At 37.0% G+C, this 20,707-nt stretch overlaps 1 protein-coding gene across 7 annotated transcripts in view; it reads left to right on the forward strand.

Moving 5' to 3' along the window:
• si:dkey-237h12.3 (teneurin-3) overlaps positions 1 to 20,707 on the forward strand; it is a 199,105-nt gene that overhangs the window by 99,727 nt on the left and 78,671 nt on the right. For 6 of the 7 annotated variants that reach the window (XM_016670914.1, XM_016670908.1, XM_016670909.1 and 3 more), the window contains 2 exons: positions 10,610 to 10,735; positions 17,983 to 18,197. In XM_016670914.1, coding sequence (XP_016526400.1) covers positions 10,610 to 10,735; positions 17,983 to 18,197 — 341 coding nt within the window. The remainder of the gene's footprint in view (positions 1 to 10,609; positions 10,736 to 17,982; positions 18,198 to 20,707) is intronic. The other variant, XM_016670913.1, reaches the window with a different exon arrangement.

Here is a 20,707-nt window from a genome sequence, read left to right on the forward strand (position 1 = left end):
TACCCCTCAACCCAACTTTTTCCACATGGTATGTGTCTACCCGTTAGCTAACAAAGGGACTTCTTTTGGCTTTCTTTCAGGGATATTTTCTCCTTTCCAGTCGTCCATTAAGACCAAATTTAATAAAGAACGGCTAATAGTTATCCTGTGGAGAGACAATCCCACCTGAGCTGTGGAGTTCTGCATCTCCTCCACAGTTACCATGATCTTCTATGATTAATTCTAACAGGGTCATGGTGGGTTACCACTAACAATCAGTAGTCATTGTATTTTTTTCATTATTGTAATGGAAAAAAAAATATATATATATTTTGATGAGAGCTGTGACAGTCACTGGTTGGGATTGTGAGATTTACAAATTCAATGTTTGTTTGTTTTTCCACTGTTGGCTCAAGGAGAGCATTGGTTGATACCAAAATATTAGAAAATATGACTGAATATAATCACTGTGTCCTTTAACAGAATGATTGCAACCACTTAATGTAACTGTGTGTTGAGTTTCCTATTCGACATTGAGTACGATTTAATTTAGAGCAGCTTTCATGTTTTCGGTGTTTTGAATGCAGAGATAAATATGTTGGGGAAAATAGAAAAACAAAATTACATTTTCTTTATAAACTTAAATTTTTCTATGATTAAGGGTAGAAATTTACAATGTTAAAAATAAGACATTTCCTGACATTAAAAAGTCAGAAATGTATAAGAATAATAAAGCCAAGTAAAAAAAGACAGAAATCCTCAAATGTTTACATTGTAAATTTCTGAGATGCACAGCTGGATCATTTTCAAAGGGTGTTTTTTTTAAATCAGATTTCCGATGTCTGAAAATATATTAGTTTAGATATAACACATTTGTGCTTACTATTATAGAATAATATATGTTTTTTTTTAAAGCAAATTTATGACTTTGAGAATATCAGGCTTACAATTGCTGAGCTTTTTGGCAGAAATGATCTACAATGGCCCTGGTACTCTGTCGTAATGCCCCTCTTTAGTTCGCCGTTGAGCTGATTCTATTTACAGATGATGGATTGAAGTTTGTGGTTGCAACATAACAAAACGAGGTATAAATTGCCTTGCAGGGCATTGTTGGTACAGTTTTCGTATCAATTCATGAACAGACTCCTACTAACTGCAATTTTTCACCATCAGAACCCAGTCGACTGTTTCAAATCTGTTTATTTGGAAGAATCAACAAAAAGCCACACACATTCAGCTGCAGCTGAGAGTTTTTGAGGACCCAGTGACGAGGTGCAGTTCTACCTGTCACATGAGTTTATGCAACCAGTATATCTTTTTGTGCCAGAGGCACTGAATTTCAGATTTAGGTGGGGAATATTATCTGCTTTGGCATTGAACAATTGTCTTCCGGTCAAATGGAACAAATGATTGACATGCCGCTGGGAGTGAATGGAGATGGCATTCCTCCTCCTTGCTGTTCTGCAGCAATTGCAGATGTCGAGATAGGATTCAGAGGAGTTTATCTGACCAAGCCTTCAGTCAGATATGCAGACAATGCATCAGTACATCCTCCAATAAAAAAAAAAAGAAATTGTTGTTGCTTTTCTATTTGACAGGAAGCCGTGCATCATCCCAGTGTTTGTGATCAAAAGCTTCACAGAACAATGCCCCGTTTATGTCCACCTGAGTTTACATTAAAACGCCATCTCTGAAGTTCAAACAGGATTGTTTTAGTGAAGTTTTTGAACCAAATTTGTATAAAAAGAGAAGCAGTTTCCAGAACATGGAATGTAAAGAAGAGACTGATCCACAAAGCCTTTGTTCTACAAGAACTAAAACTGTCCTATGTGGTGAAACAGGAAACGCTTTTATCTCGGTCAGGAGGATAAGATACTCTCCCTTCACTCTCCCTCCTTGGGGCATTATTTCTTACAAGAAAGCGTTTTTCTTCTTTTGCTGTTTTTATAGCATATGTCAAAGCTGACTCCTTGGTAACCTTTGGAATCTTGACCACAGCAATAAACCTGTTACAGATTCATCTTCCCTCATGCCCTCCCTTGTCATCCAAGCCCTTAATCCTTCCACTGTGGCTTTCTGCCTGAGCGGATATATAAGTATTCACCCAGCTTGGAGGCAGAGGAAATGTGACACCGTTGTATAAAGAGAAATATAGCGATGTTGGAGAGATCCTATATAACCAGTGTTTTATTGCTGAACAGAGAGGGGAAGTGCTCCCTTGGAGGAGAGGTCATAAATGTGCTACATCAGTATCGATATTCATAATCCCTTCATTGACTTAACTGGTTTGTTACTTTGTGTGGTTCACACTGTGATACAATGACTAATGTGCTCAGCTTACTGAGGGAAAATCTAACTTTTCCAGCTATTGTTTCAAACTGCTCTTCTATATTTATCCTATATTTATCCATTCACAACATTTTTATTCTTAACAATCTCATAAATCTCTGCAGAGCTATTGGGGTTTGTTTGCAGGGTGTGAATTATACTTATTAATTTAAATACCTGAATCCTCATAATGTGAGACCAGAGCAATAAATGTATTTCATTTATTAAGTCTTACAATAAAGATGCTGGAAATAAGTTCACATATATGATTTAAATAACTGTAAGCATTTAATAATGTTTCATATGAAAAATCAATATTACTATCCATCCACTCATTTTTATTATTAACAAGATTACCCTCTTGTTAATTATCCTCAGAGCAATAACTGTTGTTTTAAAAACGCTTCAACTCTTTAGATTTATTCTTCTGTAAATTTTGCTAAAATAGTTTGAAAAGTTTCTGGATCCTGTTACAAAACCTTCCTTAATAAGTTCTTCTGTTACAGTCATTAATGAAGTAAAAAAAAATACATTTAAAGTTGTTTTAGATGCTGTTACTAGTGCTGCTGGTGTTTCTGTAATGTAGATATTCATGGTTTGTGTCAAAGGCATGGATCCCAATATTCCCAGATTCTTCATGCTCCATGACACACTGAGGTTAAAAGATCAAAAATAAAACGAAGCAACATGTTGGATTCAGGTTAGCTTTCATGTTGCTGCTGAAGCTCCTCCTTAGAGCTCCAGAGTTTTCTCCTCACTTATTTAATTATTAATTGTAGTAAAAACCTGAGACAGCTTCCACCCGTCTAGATGTTTGCAAATTCACAGAAATTACAGTAGATGTTGTGTTTTTTTCATTTTTAACTCTAAAATATCTCTGCAAAAGGTGATTCTGAGTAGCAGACTGATCACTGGCATACAGCTTCTGTAACAGGTGAAAATCTACCAATATCTGATTTCCAAAAGCACAGAACCTCTGGATCAGTGGTCTCAGCTGATATCCATAACAACCAGTGCTGATCCAATCCCGTTGTCGGATCATTTGCATTTTATATGGAATACAGAATCAAAACTATAAAGGTCATAATTCACACAGTGATTCTAGTCACCTGCCATCTGCAAATATTTTGAGCCAACCTGCAAGAAACATCTTTAAAATGTAACACAGCAGATTTTTTAATGATAATTACATTCAAATTTTTGTCTAATTACCAGCAATAAGAACATGACCATTTGATAAGTGGATTATTTTTTAAAATAAAGATAAAAGATAAAACTCTAAATGTTGAGCCTGAGGGGATCCACTGTGTCTGAAACAAAGATTTTCTTTCTTTGAAAAGATTTTAGGTTGCAGAGCTCTTAATTACTTTTATATCAAAGGTGGAGATAGAGGAAACTAACAATATGAACTGACAGAAAAATTAAAATCATACTACTAAGCCCACATGAATTAATAGTTACACACAACGTAATAATTTAGTTGTTCTGATTCCTAGAGTCCACAGATTTCTAAAAAACTATGGTTCTGGTTCTGAGAAAGAGCTATTCATCAACTATTCATGAAATGCAATTTTTGAAATGAATTCACAACTACTTAAGGTTGAAAACAGAACAAAGCACACTTTGCATCTGACTTTAGAAAGTGAAATGTTCTTGCAGCAGAATCAGGAGCAACACATCAGATGCTAATATCAGCAGGGCAATCCTTGGCAGGTCTCCATTCCTATTCACTGGAGTTATTTTGGAGAAAGCTTTAAGGACTTAAGGTGAATATTAAACTAAATAAATACAATAATGTTTTTATCTTCCTACTGATTGCATTGTTTCTAGGAGATTCATTTTCCATTAGATTAAATGTGGTGGAAACCTGGTGTGTAGTTAATATGATCATTATTATGTCTGAAAAGCTTCAACTCTTTTTAACAGACTTATTGTAAATGTATAATACAGATAACATGGAATATAGACTTTTACCTATTTTATGAAGGTTCAAGTTGTAAGCAGGGAGTCAAAGCCTCGCTTTTCTCTCTCCCATAGCTTAGAAACAGTTTTGGACTCGAGTGTTCCTGAACTGGGCTCATTTATTTTTTGGAATTTCATGTTTATGTTTGAGTGTTTTTAACAGATTCATCCTTGTTTCTCTTGCCTCAAGGTGTCTGAGAATGTTTGCACAACTTCTCATATCTTGCATTCACCACCTGGCGCCATGACTGAAATAGTGACAATGTGCACTCATATTTTAATACTCCCCACCGTCGGCTCACGCCGCCTCATTATTAAAAAGATAAGCTCCAAGACAAATAAATACACAGCTGCATTTGTTATTTGCCAAAATGGCCCATGTTTGAAGTTAACGGCAACACACTAACTTATTTGCTTTTTGTTTTTATTTATGTAAAAAAAAATCTTCATAAGAAGAGCTGCATTAAAAATTTGGAGACTGGCTAATCGAGCGCAACAGCTCCTGCAATTCAAATGAGGCAAACCTGCTGAGGTGAGTTTTTCCATTACTGCAGCCTGGCTGAACTGGAAGAATTTCAACAATTGTTCGGATAAAAGACGGGCCAATCAGAACCGATTTCAGCTCCGCTGCTCTGAGTGCAGAAACAACACGGGCAGATTGTGTGAAAACGAGAGAAAGATGACCTCCTCCTCTACCTCACTCATTTGAGTGCTCGTCTTTTGCCTTACAAATGTTAAAGATACTCATTTCCAAGTAATGTAACAGAAGTTATGGCTTGTTATGCTGTGTTGACATGGATAAACTTCCTTAAACAGGATGGTGCAGGAACCTCCACCTGTGAGATAAAATCATTACAGCTTCTAATTCTTCTTGAACAGAAACAAAGAGAATCTGATCTTTGCTTCATTTGCCACAGAATCCTAAATTAAACCCTTGGTTAGGTTTGTAGAAGGGATTTTTTTTTCCAACTGGGAATGCTGGAGAAACTGTCCTGAGAGCAGCAACTTCTCAGCTACGAGCTGCTCGGCTTGTTTCTAAGAATCCCCTGAAGGCATTTGTAGCAGCTAGCTTCTAGTAGAAATAATATTTAGCTCCATAATCCAGAGCTGTTGAGCTCCAAGTTGTTGCTGTCACTCTGACTGCAGATATGCCTCTTTTCTCTCATATAAATGCATGAAAGTTCCATGTATTAGAGGTTATTACTCTGTACCAGAGAATCTGAATATGACTCTGATCTGGAGCCAAGACACAGATCCAGTCTGTTTCTATGGCACACTCTGCAGGGGCTTGAACTGAATAACATAGGTCTATGTTACAGTAATATATATACTTTCACAAATACTTGGCTACAAAAGTCTTCAGGAACTAAGGTCCAGTGTGGACAGGTATCCAGTCCATCCCAGGACGACACAGAGACTCACAGGAATGAACACCTAAAGTCAGTTTTAAAGACGTCAGTAAACCCAACAGTCATGTGTTTAGACTGTGGGAAGAAGCTGAAGTAACCAGAATCTGCACCTGAATGGGGAGAACATGCAAACTGCATGCAGAACGACCCCAGGACCTCCTTACTGCATAAAACTCTGCAGCTCCAGAATAAAGTCAATTCAAAAAAGGGGAAATTCAAAAATTATGCAAAAAAAAGGAATCAGTGCTGTCTTATTATCAGTCAGTTTTCCATGAAAAATTCAATTTTTTTCCTTTGATGAATTTCTTAAATACCTAACCTAAATTCATATATTCTTTGGAGCGACAATTTCTCACTAGCTGGTCTGGGGTCTGCAACCTTTACTTTCACCCTCCACTCAGCAGAAAGGCTCATTTAGAGCCACACATGTTTTATGACCTTTGGAAAAAAGATAAATGTATAGTTTTGGAAGTTAACAAATTTGTCCTTATTTTGAAAAGGAAATAAACATAAAACGTTTGCAAAAATAGGAGGAATACATGTTCCTTAAGGGATGCTGTTTTTATATACAAAAGCAACAGTTTCCAACATAATAAGAAACATTTATCTAAATATTCTGTAATTGTCATGAAAATTCAATTTCTGTTAATTGCTAAAGTTTACATCTGTTAACATCTGTGTTTAGGTGACTGTTAATCAATGTAAGCGAACGGTTTTAAAAGCCATAGTTCTGGGTGTATTTTACACCAAAGTGTCAGACATTTACTGTGTTGTTACATGGAAAGACAAAATAAAACATTTACAGAAATGTGAGGGGTGTGCTCACGTTGAGATACTGTGTTTACGTTCTTTGTTGCTCTGAGTAAAGAAAGCCATTTTATTTGTTGAGGCATGAAAAGTAATTAATTTGGAAAAACATTGAGCACTCATTATGCTTCATATTTATTAATTAGAGCAGCTTAGGGTCACTCATAAACAGTTGTAGGCATAAAGTGCTGCTTGTACATTGTAAACAGAATTAACAAATTGGATTTGTTGTTCTGGACCTTTGACCTTTGATCTGAAAATCAGATTTTATCACAAAGTCTGAGTTAGTTTTTATGGTGAAAACAGTATTTGTTGCCTCAGCACAGGAAAGGCGTGGTGGATGTCAGAGCTCAAACAAGCATGGAGTGAACTTACAAATTCGAGCCCTCCGTCATCGCCGACATTGATGTTCCACCAGGGCACATTTTGACATCAGCGATTAGAAGCCTGCTTTTTCAGCCTTCTTGCTCTGGAAGAGAATCGCTCCTGGCCTATAAATATTAATTGAGCTGGTCTACGCTGTGTAGAAATAACTTATGTAAATTTATAAATTGAGGGCTATTCACCTCAAAGCAATTTGTTGATGAGGTAAGTGGAGATCCAAGCCGGAGTGCGCTGAGAGCAGCTCTCTGCGGTTCTGTCGCCTCTGATACACAATTTCCTTTCTCATGGAGGGTTTTTGACACAATGAGACAGATGTGCAGAGAACAGAACCTCTTCCCTTATTATGTTAAATTGATTTGGGGTCCAGAGTAAAAACGCAGCGCAGGAAATGTCCTTTCAGACAGAGAAACTTGTATCCAGCCTCATTTGTTCATTCTTACATTTCTTTAGGTTAAATGTTGTCGTGTTCATTTTAAACATGGCCGCCTCGCCACCTCAGGGACAGCAGTTTGGTACAGGTGTTATAGCCGAAAGAAAGAAGTTTTTATCAACTTAAAGGTTAAAGCTGAGCATTAAATGTGAAAATAAATAGTGGAAATGCTTCTCCTGTAAGGCTGTAGCTCCTTGTGTGAGTGCAGTAATTGTCCTGCAGCATTTCCCTTGATAAAGCTGATTTTGTCTTTGCCTCTTAAATGCATTTCTTGTTTCACTTCAAGACATTTTCAAAGAAAGGAACCTGCTATCTTTTCTTCTTCAAGTAATGTACTAACCTACTTTTATTTGGCCCTGTCAGTCTTTTTTTTCAGTTTGGTGCGTTCTTTTCTTTTTCCACTGAGGTTCTGCCTTACACTCCATCTCCACAGCCGATGCTTTCAGATCTGATTAAGAGGCCGTTCTACCTGAGTGAGAGCCATGAACATGTTGATCCAAGAACAGGATGCTCTGTCCAGTGGGTGGCATTTATCTGGAGCTGCACGTCCCATCTGGGCAGGTTTTTGAGAGCTGACGGATTAAATGCAACAAAAGATTTTCAGGAGAGGAATTCTTCAGGAGATCTCAGTAAGATGGCAAAATATAGGAAATAATTACTGTACAATTCAAGCTTGAAGATATTGGAGTTCAACTACATTTTACTTCTTTCAGAGGGATTTCACTTTTTGCCTGTGTTAGTGTATTTCATTTAAATTCCAATGTTGGCTGTTTGCAAAAGAATTGAACCAAGACAACAATTCCAACATTTATATTTATGAATGAGTGTTTATTGAAATGAAGACATGAAATGTTGGGGAGCGTTATCATTCATAGTTTTCTTACTCTGCTCTGAAGTATTTTCACATTTTGTTGGGCTACAATCTCAGACATCAGTTAATATTACTGGGATTTTGTTTGATAGACTATCAGAAATTAGTGCATAATCAAAGTGAGTGAGTTTTTATACAAATAATTAAATGTGGTGTTGCTAACTGCTCAGCCCCTTTTGATCTGATACTCCTAAATAAAATCCACTGCAGCCAACGTCCTTCAGATGATTCTACATGGCAAACCAACACAGAATGATGAAAAATGACCCATAGATTTCAACATTTTTCACAAATAAAATTTAAAACATGCATTTGACTCAAGCCCCTTTTAATCTAAGGATGTTTTTACGCCAGATAGTCCAGTAGACACAGATCGATTAAGGAACAAAATTGCAACATTGTTTCATTTTCCTCTGGTTTCGCTTCCACACTGCACTGTCAAACGAACCAAAACCTTTGAAAAACCATTTCCCCTCCTCACCTGTGGGGGCGCTGCACCAAGAACCACTGAAGGAAACAACACAAAAACCTCTGAAAAGGACACTGAGCGCAACTTCCTTCTTCACAAAATGTAAACAAAAATGGAATGACATCAGATTTTAGCGATTGTAGGATTTATCTTTAACAAAAGATCATGAGCCATTTCTTCCCCAAGTGTTGTTTTGGTTGTATTTAACCCGACTCTGTCAAAAAGGACAACCCAATAAATTGGGAATTTGTGGAACAATTTCATTGAAGGAAAGTCACAAGAAATCTTCTAAATGCCAGCTGACGAACCTTTACTAATCAGAATTAAAAACTCCAGTGTTGATTTTGTGTCGATATATTCATGTAGGATGAGAAGAGCAAGAAACAAGTCGTGGCAGAAAATCTGCTGTTGTAACCGAATTAGCTGTGTCTAACTTTATCAAAGGGCTTTGGATTTAGGAATTACCAAAATGTATCAATGCTTCATATCGCCTCTTTTATTCACAAGGCTGACTGCAGTTCTTCCCACGTTTTCAGTGCATGTTCTGAATGTTTCCTGCATTATTTTGCAAGTTTCAGTTCACTGACTGAGATAAAGATGAAACACTCAAAGTCAGAAAAACATTGAGATGTGAACACAGTTTAAACCTTCTCCCACTTTAGTCGACGTGTTCAGATTTCTTTCATATTAGGCACTCCTGTCTCAGAAGCATTGTTCTTGTTAAAAGTATTGATGAAACAATCAGAAATCGTTTCCTCTGTCTGGTTCACTTTATTGGCTACAGAAATAGATTGTGGGGCCGAGTATGGTTTGGACTGAATATGCTAGATGGCTAAATATCATCACTCTGATGTTAAATCTGACTGAAATTCAAGGCTACGCCACACCTGTTCACTTGATCTGCCAAGGACACGTCTTCTGTGCTTCCCCATTCCACTGATGCCGTGTATTTCCATCAGGAGGCTTTTTACAAAGCACACCCGCACCCCGTTTCTTGACAAAGTATCTATTGACACGCTGTTCATACCAGTTTTCCATCTCTCTTTTGGTCTCCTTCACATTTGATATTCTCTCTGGCCCCGCATCCACCTCTCATGTTATTTGCTGCAGTCGATATCCATCTTCCCAGCGTGCGACGGGTGTTGGAGAAAAGTTCCTCCCGCAGATCAAATGGTCGGAAATCAAGATGCTTCCTCAGCATGTTCCCTTGGCTGGTGACTTTGAAGGAGATAAGCCCTCTCGCTGCGCTCGCAGAAACGCCTCACTTTTCCAAAACAACAAGAGCACAGTTTGATTGCATCCAATTCTGTGACAATAAAGCAGGATGTCTGAATGAAAGCCAGACACGTTTTAGTTATGTAAGACAACGAGAAGAGTGTTGCAGAGTCTAACCTTCTCGCTTCCATCTCCTGCTGTGAGCATCTCTCTCAATACTCTGCCTTCCACTTTCTTAAAAGTCTTTCACTTCATGCCCCCCCCCCACACACCCAAGCCCCCCAGTCTGTCTCAATCTTTCACACACAACTAGCAGCAACTCTTACATATTAGACTCCGGGAGTTTAAGACTTTTCCAGTGGATCTTGTGTTTGTCTGAAGTGGAAGCTTTGTGTCAAAACAGAAACTCCGGCTGCTGCTCTCTTTGATGCAGTAGCTGACACTTTGGAACCTTAATGAACAGCACTCCCTGAGGAAACATGCCACAATATCGATTGAAATGACTTTGTCTGGCCTGTGTCGCTGTAAGGTTTACACAAAAGCCACCCATTGGCCGACTGGCCACAGACAACAGAATGTAGAGGCGAATGTTTGGCGTTAAACAGCTGCTTTTTTCCGCCTGCACTGTGCACTCCCACAGGTCTTTTGTCCATAAGTGGCTTGATTGGTGGTTTGAAACTATTTGCGTTTTGCTTATTGTTTCCTGCAAGCCCACACAGTGATTTGTTTATCTTTTATGTCTGTGTTTTTCGCAGCAATGCACCTTTTTGGTCTCAACTGGCAGCTTCAGGAGTTGGAAAACCAGCCAGCTTTTGAAAACGGGGGAGTTGGGAAGGCAGGGCCCACCCAGTCAAGCGTAGTAACAGCTCTGGCTGCTGATGGTGAGAAAAAAAGACATTGACATCTCCTGTACAATTAATCCTGCTGTTTCAAACTATTTTTTTTCCTCATGCCAAATTTAATACAGAAATATTTGTGACTTTGCTTTTTAAATGTGCTAAATTGTTTTTATTGCAGGGTTTCTTCTTTTATGTCATTCTAAACTCCCAGTGGTGTCAAGTGAAAGCAAACGTTGACTTGTTGTCAGACACACTTGGATGGAGACGTAAATGAAAACTATGAAGGATTTTGTGCCAAAGATTGTTAGTGTCAGCTTTCAAAGACTCCCCTATCTTTGACCCCCTTCTTCCCTCATTTTCTCTGACATTTTCCATCACTTGAAGCATTTTTCTTTTTTCTGTGTTAGCTGAAGTGATTAGAAATTGCCTGGGCTCCTTTTATTGGTCCTAGTGGACATTACGACCTCATGTCCCTGTAAAATGGGTCTTAGATGATGTCTTGACATTGTTCTTTTATCTTCGAAACCCATCTCATGACTGAAACTCTTTTGGCTCATTTTAAACAGGAAGCAGGACAAACTAACATGGTGCCACTAACATGTTCCATCCTGCTTCCAAAGCTCGGCATATTAATATTTCTGAAAGGTTTTAATGATTGTGATCATTAATAAAAGATTCATAGCACTCTTTTTAGATCTTTATGAGCACTTTGGATTATGGCATCCTATTCTTTCAACTAAAGCATTGTGCTTTCATTAAAGGAATTCCTCTTGAATTATTTATTTTGTACTTAACAGGGAAGCTGAGTTGTTTTTCATCATCCTCAATTCCCCTTTCATGTGGCGTCCCTCAAGGGTGTCTTCTCAGTCCAACTGCTTAGTTAAAGTTATTCCAAGCATATAAAATCTTCAAATTTATGTTTGCTAAAAAAATATTTTCTATCAACATGCTGTTGGGTTGATTGTTATTAAATTATAAATCGATAAATTTAACATTTTTACACCTTGACGTCTGTGTTAGTGTTTTATTCTTTTTGGCAACTTTTAAAAATTATTTGAAAGTAATTCTGACACCACATTTAAACTTCATGAATATATTGATTCTGTTGGGAAGATCCTTTCCATCCAGCTCACTCCTCTTTCTCAACAAAGTATTTCAGATCTAAGAAAGACGACTGTAGTGTATTTGTGGGTATCAGCTGCTCTGTAGTCTCCAAATTGTCCAAAATTGTGTGGGATAAAACCTGCTACTTAATAACCGAGAAACACAAAATTGTATTTGCTGTCGCTGTACGACATCTGTTAGAATTAGTTAAAACTCTTATGTGAAAATTAATAAATGCTGTTGTGCATTTTTTACCAAGCCAGTTTTGTTTTGTTTTTTTTTTTTTTTTTTTAATCTCTGTACTTTCTTGAAAACATAATTAAGAGACAAGCTGATAGTTGCAGAACAAACGATGATTAAATCTGAGAGTAGTTCAGGCTTTAGTTGTCACTGTGCTCGTACTTTGCAAAAACTTGTCTCCTTACTTCAACCTTGCTAACAGAATCAATTTGTTCCTGTTTTGCTGGATACTTTTAAGCTCTTTCACATTGAATTCTCCTGGCTTTTAAATGTGCAGACAGTTTGAACACTGGTGGAAGGTGCAGAAGGTGTTCACCCTCCACACTCAAGCATGTTTGAGAAACAACTGTGTGGATATTTTCAGCAGTTAAAAACCTGAATCAGAACCAAACACACTTTAAATATTTACTACTCTGAACTGAGCTGAACCGCTTCCAGCTTTTTGAAAGCCTGCTTTTGGGCTGGTGCATTGCAAAGGCCCAGCTAGAACGTGCAATTACAGAGCATAACAGAGAAACTTTTAACAATTTATCATTTTTACCAACTTCAATGTTAAGTTAAAATGTTATGTCTTAACAAAAAAAAAAGGACCTTTATTCTAATTTTTTAAAATAAAAAGATATTCATTTTGTAGCTTAAAAACTCCACCGTCAGATAAATAGTGCCCTGCAAAATAAGTCATACATTTTGTTTCACTTTGTAACCTCAAACTGTAATAAGTAATGGATAACTGTGAAGTGTGACATGCATATGTGTTATAGTCTCTGTAGCCAATACTTTGTAAAACAGATTTTTACTGTAGCTACAGTTGCAAGCTTTTTGACGTGTCTAGCTAGCAGCTTCACACACGTCTCTGCAGACACTTTTCCTCCACTATGACTGAGCTTGAGCTGCAAACATAAATTTTTAAGCTTTGTCACATATTCTTAGTTGGAGTTCAGTCTGGACTTTGACTTTGACTGGGCCATTATAGCATACAAATATGCTTTAATCATAAATCATTCAAGTATGTCTCTTGCTGTGTGCGAACGGGTTGCTGTACTGCTGGAAAGTGAACTTCTGCCCAAGTCTCAGGTCACTTTCAGCCACCTACTGATATTTTCTTTAGGATTGCAGCGTATTTGTCTTTAGCTGCAGCCGTATTTCCATCAGATCCAACCAGCTTCTCTGTGCCTCCAGAGTACAATGGGCCTCTTGGCTTCGTCTCCTGTCAGTTTACTTCAACTTCCATGTCTTGGTAGATTTCTGTTGATTCTTCCTCTTTTCCATTTTTGAAAACAAAAAAAAAGTATTATTTTTCTTCCATTTTACAAATATGATTCATTTTGTGATGATTTAGACCTTAAAAATGCACGAACATTTTTGTTTGTAGCTTGAAATTATGGGGTGTAGATACTTTTGCGAAGCAGTGGAAATGACACATTGCTGCATAATGTTAACAGTGCAGCTGTAGATTGTTGTAGTTTCTAACACAAATGACAAATATATGATTAGTAACAAAAAACAAAAGCATTATTTATATTATTATGTACCTAAAAGTTATAAACAAACCTACAGATGTGCTGCTTAAAATATTTGAACATAATCTGTCTTCAAAAAAATAAACTTCCATTTGTATCTTATGCATAAACTTTGAAATGCGCCTCCTAATGGTGCCAACACAAGGACATCAGTGTTGGGAATGACAGCGACTGATGTTTGGCTTTTTGCACTATAGCAGCAGTAATTGCCTCCCGTACAGAATCAGCCTCTCCTGCTTCCAATCTGCTGTTAAGTCAGCAGAAACAAGCAGCTGCAGCAGGAAATCTGTTTCTGACCTGCTTCTACATGCCCACTACTTTTGGTGCTTTTCAAAGCTGTGGATCATTTGCAAAAACGTTTAAGACATTCTATTCCTTCAAATTTATTCATTAGGAAATTTACACAACAGATAGAGTTTAAGTGTTTGATCAGATAAAGAATCTAAAAATGTTTTCAGCCTTTTGGACACCTTGATTATAGCTTCAGATGGTTATACAGACTGACGAAACAAAACTAAAATTTCTAAATACATTTTTTGTTTTTAAAGCTACAGTGATAGTTTGTGGTTACAGAGAAAAAAAGAGTAAAACATAGTTGTGATTTGCTGCTCATTTAATAACATTTATTGACGCCTTTATCCCACTTTAGCTGCATTTCTTTTGAAATTTTTGGCAGGATGGATTTGCTGTCATCTGTTGTGACCTCTGCTAGTTGGCAGAGCACAGCAACACGCGGGCCATTTGATACCAGCTTGTGGTCACTTGTGTGCAGTTTGCTTTCATTTTCTTGCAGCACTGCACAGTATGAGCATGAAAACTAAATTAGATGTCTACAAACATCAGTGTTATATGGTTTTTCCAGAGTCTCCTTGGATCTACTCATTTTTTTCTCTAATTGATAATAATTGTGGACTTGCAGCAGTAGATCTGGATCAGAACCTGGAACAGACCTGTTGTCATAATAGGTGGAGTTAAAGCTACTTTTTGGATTGGTTGAGCTAGTAGAAACATGCTGGTGCAACACGATGGACTCTGCATCATCTCTAAGTTCTTCACTTAAAAAAATAAAAATAATAATTCTTACTTTGTTGTGATTTCCCATTAATATGAACATAACTACTTATTTATCTTCCAAGGTCTTACTAATAAAAAGTGAAAATGTTAATATTTTAAAATCTGATGCTGGTTATTTACTACACCTGAAATGGAAAGATTTCTGAAAACAGTATTATTTTCCAGGCTTTGACTTAGAAACATAATATAATTACAAAACACTCAGACATCTTTATTTTTCTTTCACTCTAATTTCAAAATGTTCTTTTCTTTTGTATAGATTGAATTGCATTTTAAAAATAAATTATTTGCACAAAATACCAGAACTTCAATGTATTCCAGCTTTGAAAACCCATTTAGGCAAAGATGTCATAATCCTGACATAATCCTGTCAGAAGCAAAAATGCAACAAAGATAACTGCAGTTAATAAAATCATATCTCATAATCCTCTTGTTATATTAGGTAAAATGGTGAACCGAACTTATTCAGATTTTGACACATAAATGTAACAGAACAGATGTGCGTGTGCGTGCGTGCGTGCGTGCGTGTGTGTGTGTGTGTGTGTGTGTGTGTGTGCGTGTGTGTGTGTGTGTAACGCTCACTTATTCAACAATGGAGGTTAGAAATTTAATGAACTCATTAAACTGAATTTAAATTCAGTTTCAGTTGAAGATGTGTTAAAAATTAAATGTTAACATCCTGATTCAATCAAGGAGAGTTTGAGAACAGTTTATATTGCACATGCAACTAATTTATTTAAATTTATTGTGAAAGTTGTAATAAGTTCATGTTCCAAAATAATTTACATAAAAAAAAAACCCTCACTAATATTTCTATGAGCAAGAAGCTGCTTTTAGCTATCCTCAAGGATGTGGCATAAATCTGCTGGGTTTTTTCTTTCTTTAATTCTAGTAGAATTTATCTAAATTATGGTTTTGTTTTTAAGCACAGTCCATCTATTTTCTTTACACTTGAGTTCAGAATGTTATCATGTTAACATTATTTCCTTCCAGAACCAGTTCTGGTGTGTTTTTGAATTAGAACATCCAGGTGTGACCAAACATCAACTGTCAGGTTTTGACATAAATTTGCAGAATTTGGAGATATCCACCATTTTCATTATTCCATTATCCTTGGCTAATGCAGCATCAGTGGCAGCAATTCAGCCGTAAACCATGATGGTGCCACCACCGTGCTGGTCCATTGTTCTAAAGCTTTGAAGCCTCATCTTGACTCCTCCAAACATTGTCACTACGGCCATAAAAATGAATAATTTTCTACATTGAATATAATTGTTTTTCTCACAGAGCATTTGGCATGTGCCGGAGGGGCAGCTGCAAACTTCGGTCAAGCATAAAGGTGTTAATATTGGAGCGTGTGAAATTTGCTTCACTGTGGCCACAGGTGTTCCAGCAGTTTCCAGTTCATGGCAGACATGAGCCCCAGCTGATCGTCCTAACTAACTTTCTTTCATCTGAGGAGGACGGTCTGGATCAGATGGTTTATACCTGGCTATTCTGAAAACATAAGGCTTTCTGAATGGATGGCCTACATTTTATTGAAGATTATTTAAAAGGCAGGTCTTTTAAGCATTATTATATAGCAGTGTATGAATATATTTAAGCTTTTCAAGTAGATTAGAGAAAATCAACAATAAATTCATTTTTACACACCTGAAAAAGTATTAAGACATTTCACAGTCGATGAGTGAATACAAACATCTGACTAGAAATGTTTTCACATCTTAAACAGAGGGACAGTTTTTATGTGCTCCAACCGCATTTAACATGAAATGAAAGTAAACATTCATGCAGTCATGGTCGAAAGAAGGATTTTTAATATGCTTTTTCACATGCTTGAAATTTAACATCAAGCTTACAAAATTTCATGTCAGATTTTTATCTTTAACAAAGAGGAAGACAAAATAAATAAGTCTGTGTAAAACTAAATATACCTCAAAATCCCCATATGTACTTAAATGGTGTTTATTACAATAACTGTGCTAATAAAAAAAACAGATACATTTACATCTAAAATGAATATAAAGGCATAAACTAAAACTTGTAATGAATTGATGGCTTTTTAAAGCACCAGAATGTAAACACATTTAATCAAGCAAATATTTAAATGACAACTAAGAAGGACAGAAAGGACAGATTGCGATAGTAAGCAGGTTTCTGTGAACACATTTCAGAAACAAAAAAAAAAAATGACCTCCACTGTTCTCTGCAAACTGAACCATGGGAAATTTGTAGAGATCTTTCACCAATTGAGTCACTTCAGACAGCTCTGTAGTCCCTAATCACAATCTTGGGTTATTGTGTATTCATCAACAAGCAAGCAGGCCATCTCAGCTCACCTTTGCTGCAAAAAACAACCAAATGAATCTCCGAGCACAGTGTGGCTGCTTAAAATGCACGGCCACGGAAGCATTAATTGAGTTGAATAGGCCAGGCAAAAGCTCAATTGTTTAAACTGGGCTAGATTTAAATCCTCATAAGTACTGCTAATTAAGATAGCATGAGGCAGGTTTTGGACTGTTTAAAGGCAATCAATAGCCAGCTATTATTCTCCCCAGAGGTAAACTTGGCTTCCAAGCCTCACTTTGACTGAAGCGGAAGTGACAGGCAATGGCCTCATTACACACCCAACACTGAGGCATGCAAATAAAGGAGGTCTGGCACAAACAGATATAGTCACAGCTACAGTACATGTGTCGGCACACCACAATGCCTCTGAAGAGGAGGGGCGACGCCAGGCTCACTCTGTATCTTCTATAAGCATGCCTACACCAGCCACAGCTTTTTTATGGCAATAGCTTCATGCATTTTACTTTTTAATAGGAAAATTTGTTCAGGTGATAAAACGTTGACCACCTCAGTTTTCCTTGTAAGTACAAACTATGCTCTATAACCTCCCACTGAATCTTGGCGCTATAGGGTAACGGTTGGAGGACATCATTCAGCAAATTGTTTTGATTTGCAGCTCCTGCTCTGGCAAGGAAGCTCTAAGTGCTTCTGACAGATTCCATTTACACCTTATCTGATATGAAGCCTCACTCCATGAACCACAAGGACCAGAAACAAAATGGGAGATCTGCCCTGTTAGTGTGTTATAAAAAGACAAATATATATGATTCGTTTTATTTATTTTTGCTTAACAGGGCTTGGAAACAGGGCTTTTAATCCTGTCATGCTTGGTCACAGCCCATCTGTATGAAATATGAAACTCACAGTTATGTATTATCTTAATTGAGAAACACTGGAAAGCAACAGCAAAGAAAAACCCAAAGAGAAATAATTTATGAAAACTGTAAGATGTGAGTGGTTTATGTGTCTGTATGTAAATGTCTTATCTTAATGTTGCTATAGGGAAGCCTGGGATTCTTCAACCTGAAAACAGCTCCATCGATACTGGACAGGTGGACATCGGGAAGCGGGTGGCTCAGAGCGTCCCACCAGGGGTGTTCTGGCGCTCTCAGCTCAGCATGGAGCAGCCACACTTCCTTAAATTCAACATCTCTGTGCAGAAGAGCGCACTGATTGGAGTTTATGGGAGAAAGGGTCTCGTACCATCGCACACTCAGGTAAAGAAACCCTGAAAACTTTGCATTTTGTACTGAACAGGTGCTGACTGGGATTTCTACTGTTGTTGGGTTCTACTTTATTTCATTTGTTTATATATGTGGAGACATGTATTTAGGATTATCATATACCACACATTTCTGAATTTGAAATATAAGTACTTCTTGACCAATTACCTGCACAATTTAGAACAGAAATACTTCAAAAAGATGCCAGGAGTTGGTGTTTCACATAATTGTCTGTTTCCATAAACTTAGACCTGTGGAGCAAATCTGTCAATATACAGCACACATGGCAACATAGAGAACAGTGTGACAGAGAGATATTTAGGTTCAGTAATAGAAAATAAAGTAAATCATTGCCAAACACAATACCATTGAATTAAGCGAAGAATTACGGCAATTCTTCATGACTGCAGAGTTGAGTTTGGTTATGAAACTGTTTCAGTTTTGATCTAAAATGATTACAGGGTTTAGTTTTAGTTTCCACATGTTGACCCTTCACACAAAAAGTGTTGCTTGTCTCAAGACAGACTTTAAATAAAAGCCACCAAACAATTTGAACTAAAACGGATGGAACCGTAAAATAGTGAGGAGCCTGGCGAAGTAAGCATCTAAAAATAAGCTTGATAAAAATGAGTCTCTTGTTTGCCATTATTTATTTTAGAGGTTAAACAAAAATATTTGCATCAAAACATGTAAAAATGTTTTTCTATTGCAACCTGCACTACTTCATGTAAATGCTGCTAAATGGCCAAACCTTATATAAAATGTATTTTTGTTTTCCATGTCAATATACTAATCTATGATCAGTTAATTATTTGTAGTTTTCATTATATTTTTGTTATTCTACTGCTTCATCAAATCTTTGTCATCAATGTTTTGCCAAAATTGAAATCAAAGATCAGTTCTCACCAAATAATTGAATAAATTATAATGAAATAATAAGTATCTGTTTTAACATTTAAATTGTTCTTACTTTTAACACAATATAAACTTTGTCAATAAATCCTAATTATTGATGGTAATTTACTTGTCCTTATTAATTCACTTACTGCATTGTGAATTTTGAACATCTGCTCATTTGTAAATAAAAACTAAGTTTTGTTTTTATCTGTGTTTTCTTTCCTATAAATATATGCTAATATCAAACTGACGTGTTTCCAGAATGTCTGACGACCAACTCTTGAATGACATTTCTGTGCATCTAAGTGTCTGGTGTGTGCTGATGGTGATGAAAGCTCTCAGACAACAGTTATTTTCCTCCACACTCAACAGAAAAAGCTCTCAGCTTCACCTTCTACTCATTCGCTCTTAGTAAAGGTGGGCTTTACTTAAGTGTTGAGTGTTAGGGCCACACTCTGATGGGAAAAATGTTCAATATAAGTAACAATGGGTGAGTTAGTCTGCACTTCCAAGGCAAAAAACAAAGAAAACGGACGGATGGAAAAAGGCAACGGAACAAAATCAAAGTCCAAAGCATCCTTCTTAGCAAGACACTACGTTCATGTTTTAAGCCACTGCTATTCCGACACTCATCCTTGTCAATGTGCAACATTGTGTCCATTGTGTCTGCCTCTAAACTACATTCTGCTCAGGTACTGGAGGAACAAATCAATGCATTTACTTAACTGAGCATGAAAGACCCCAATGAGAGATATTGACTGTTCGTCGCATTCACTGCTTGGAAGACAAGACAGCATTTAAGTGCAACAACCTTTCCACCTTTGTCAAATATAGACTTCCTCCATCAGCTATTGAGTGTCTGTCTGTGATGATACAAATCAGACAAGTTTGAAGAAAGTAACTTTTTGTTTTTTTTTCTTTTGGTTTGCATTCAGTTGGTCAGGTCAATCTCCACACGTTTCAAAGACTTGGGAACGCACAGACTTTTCCCCTCTATCCGTGAGACATCTGGGAACCTCTTCACATTGGTCTCATGACTGCTATTCACCTGTATTGTTAGATTGAGATGAGTTAGGGGGCTTTCGCACCAGCTAATCACGATGTATGTGAATTGCCAGGGGGTGCAATGCTTGTGGGATGAACTGTTTTATTACTTCTCCCTCAAGTCAACAACACGAGAAGTCAACTTCTGCCAGGTTAATATCTCTTCCCAACCCACTCAACTTCCCTCCAAGGAGTTTGAATCAGGATGTTGACTTGACCTCTCTCTTGCTTTATGCACATTTATGTTTGCTGAAACTCTGAGTTTGATGTATTTTTGATGCTTCTTTCAACCATTTTAGAGAACTTCAGGGTTGTTAGTCCTGTTGTTAGAATGTGAGAGAGGAAAAGGTCTTCACTCACTTCAAAATAAAAGCATACATATATCTTCTAACTACTTGAAGAATTCTTAAGTCAATGACTAAAACTTCAACACAGATGTCAAACAGAATTCAACTGAAAAATGAACTAAACAGCAAAGTAAATTAGCTGTTTTAAACAACTTAGGATATTTTTTGCAATTTTTCTGTGTTTCACTTTCAGCCTCACAAAACCTGGTACTAGAG

Source organism: Poecilia formosa, unplaced genomic scaffold, assembly GCF_000485575.1.
Source record: "Poecilia formosa unplaced genomic scaffold, Poecilia_formosa-5.1.2 Scaffold39, whole genome shotgun sequence".
Lineage (NCBI taxonomy): Eukaryota > Metazoa > Chordata > Actinopteri > Cyprinodontiformes > Poeciliidae > Poecilia > Poecilia formosa.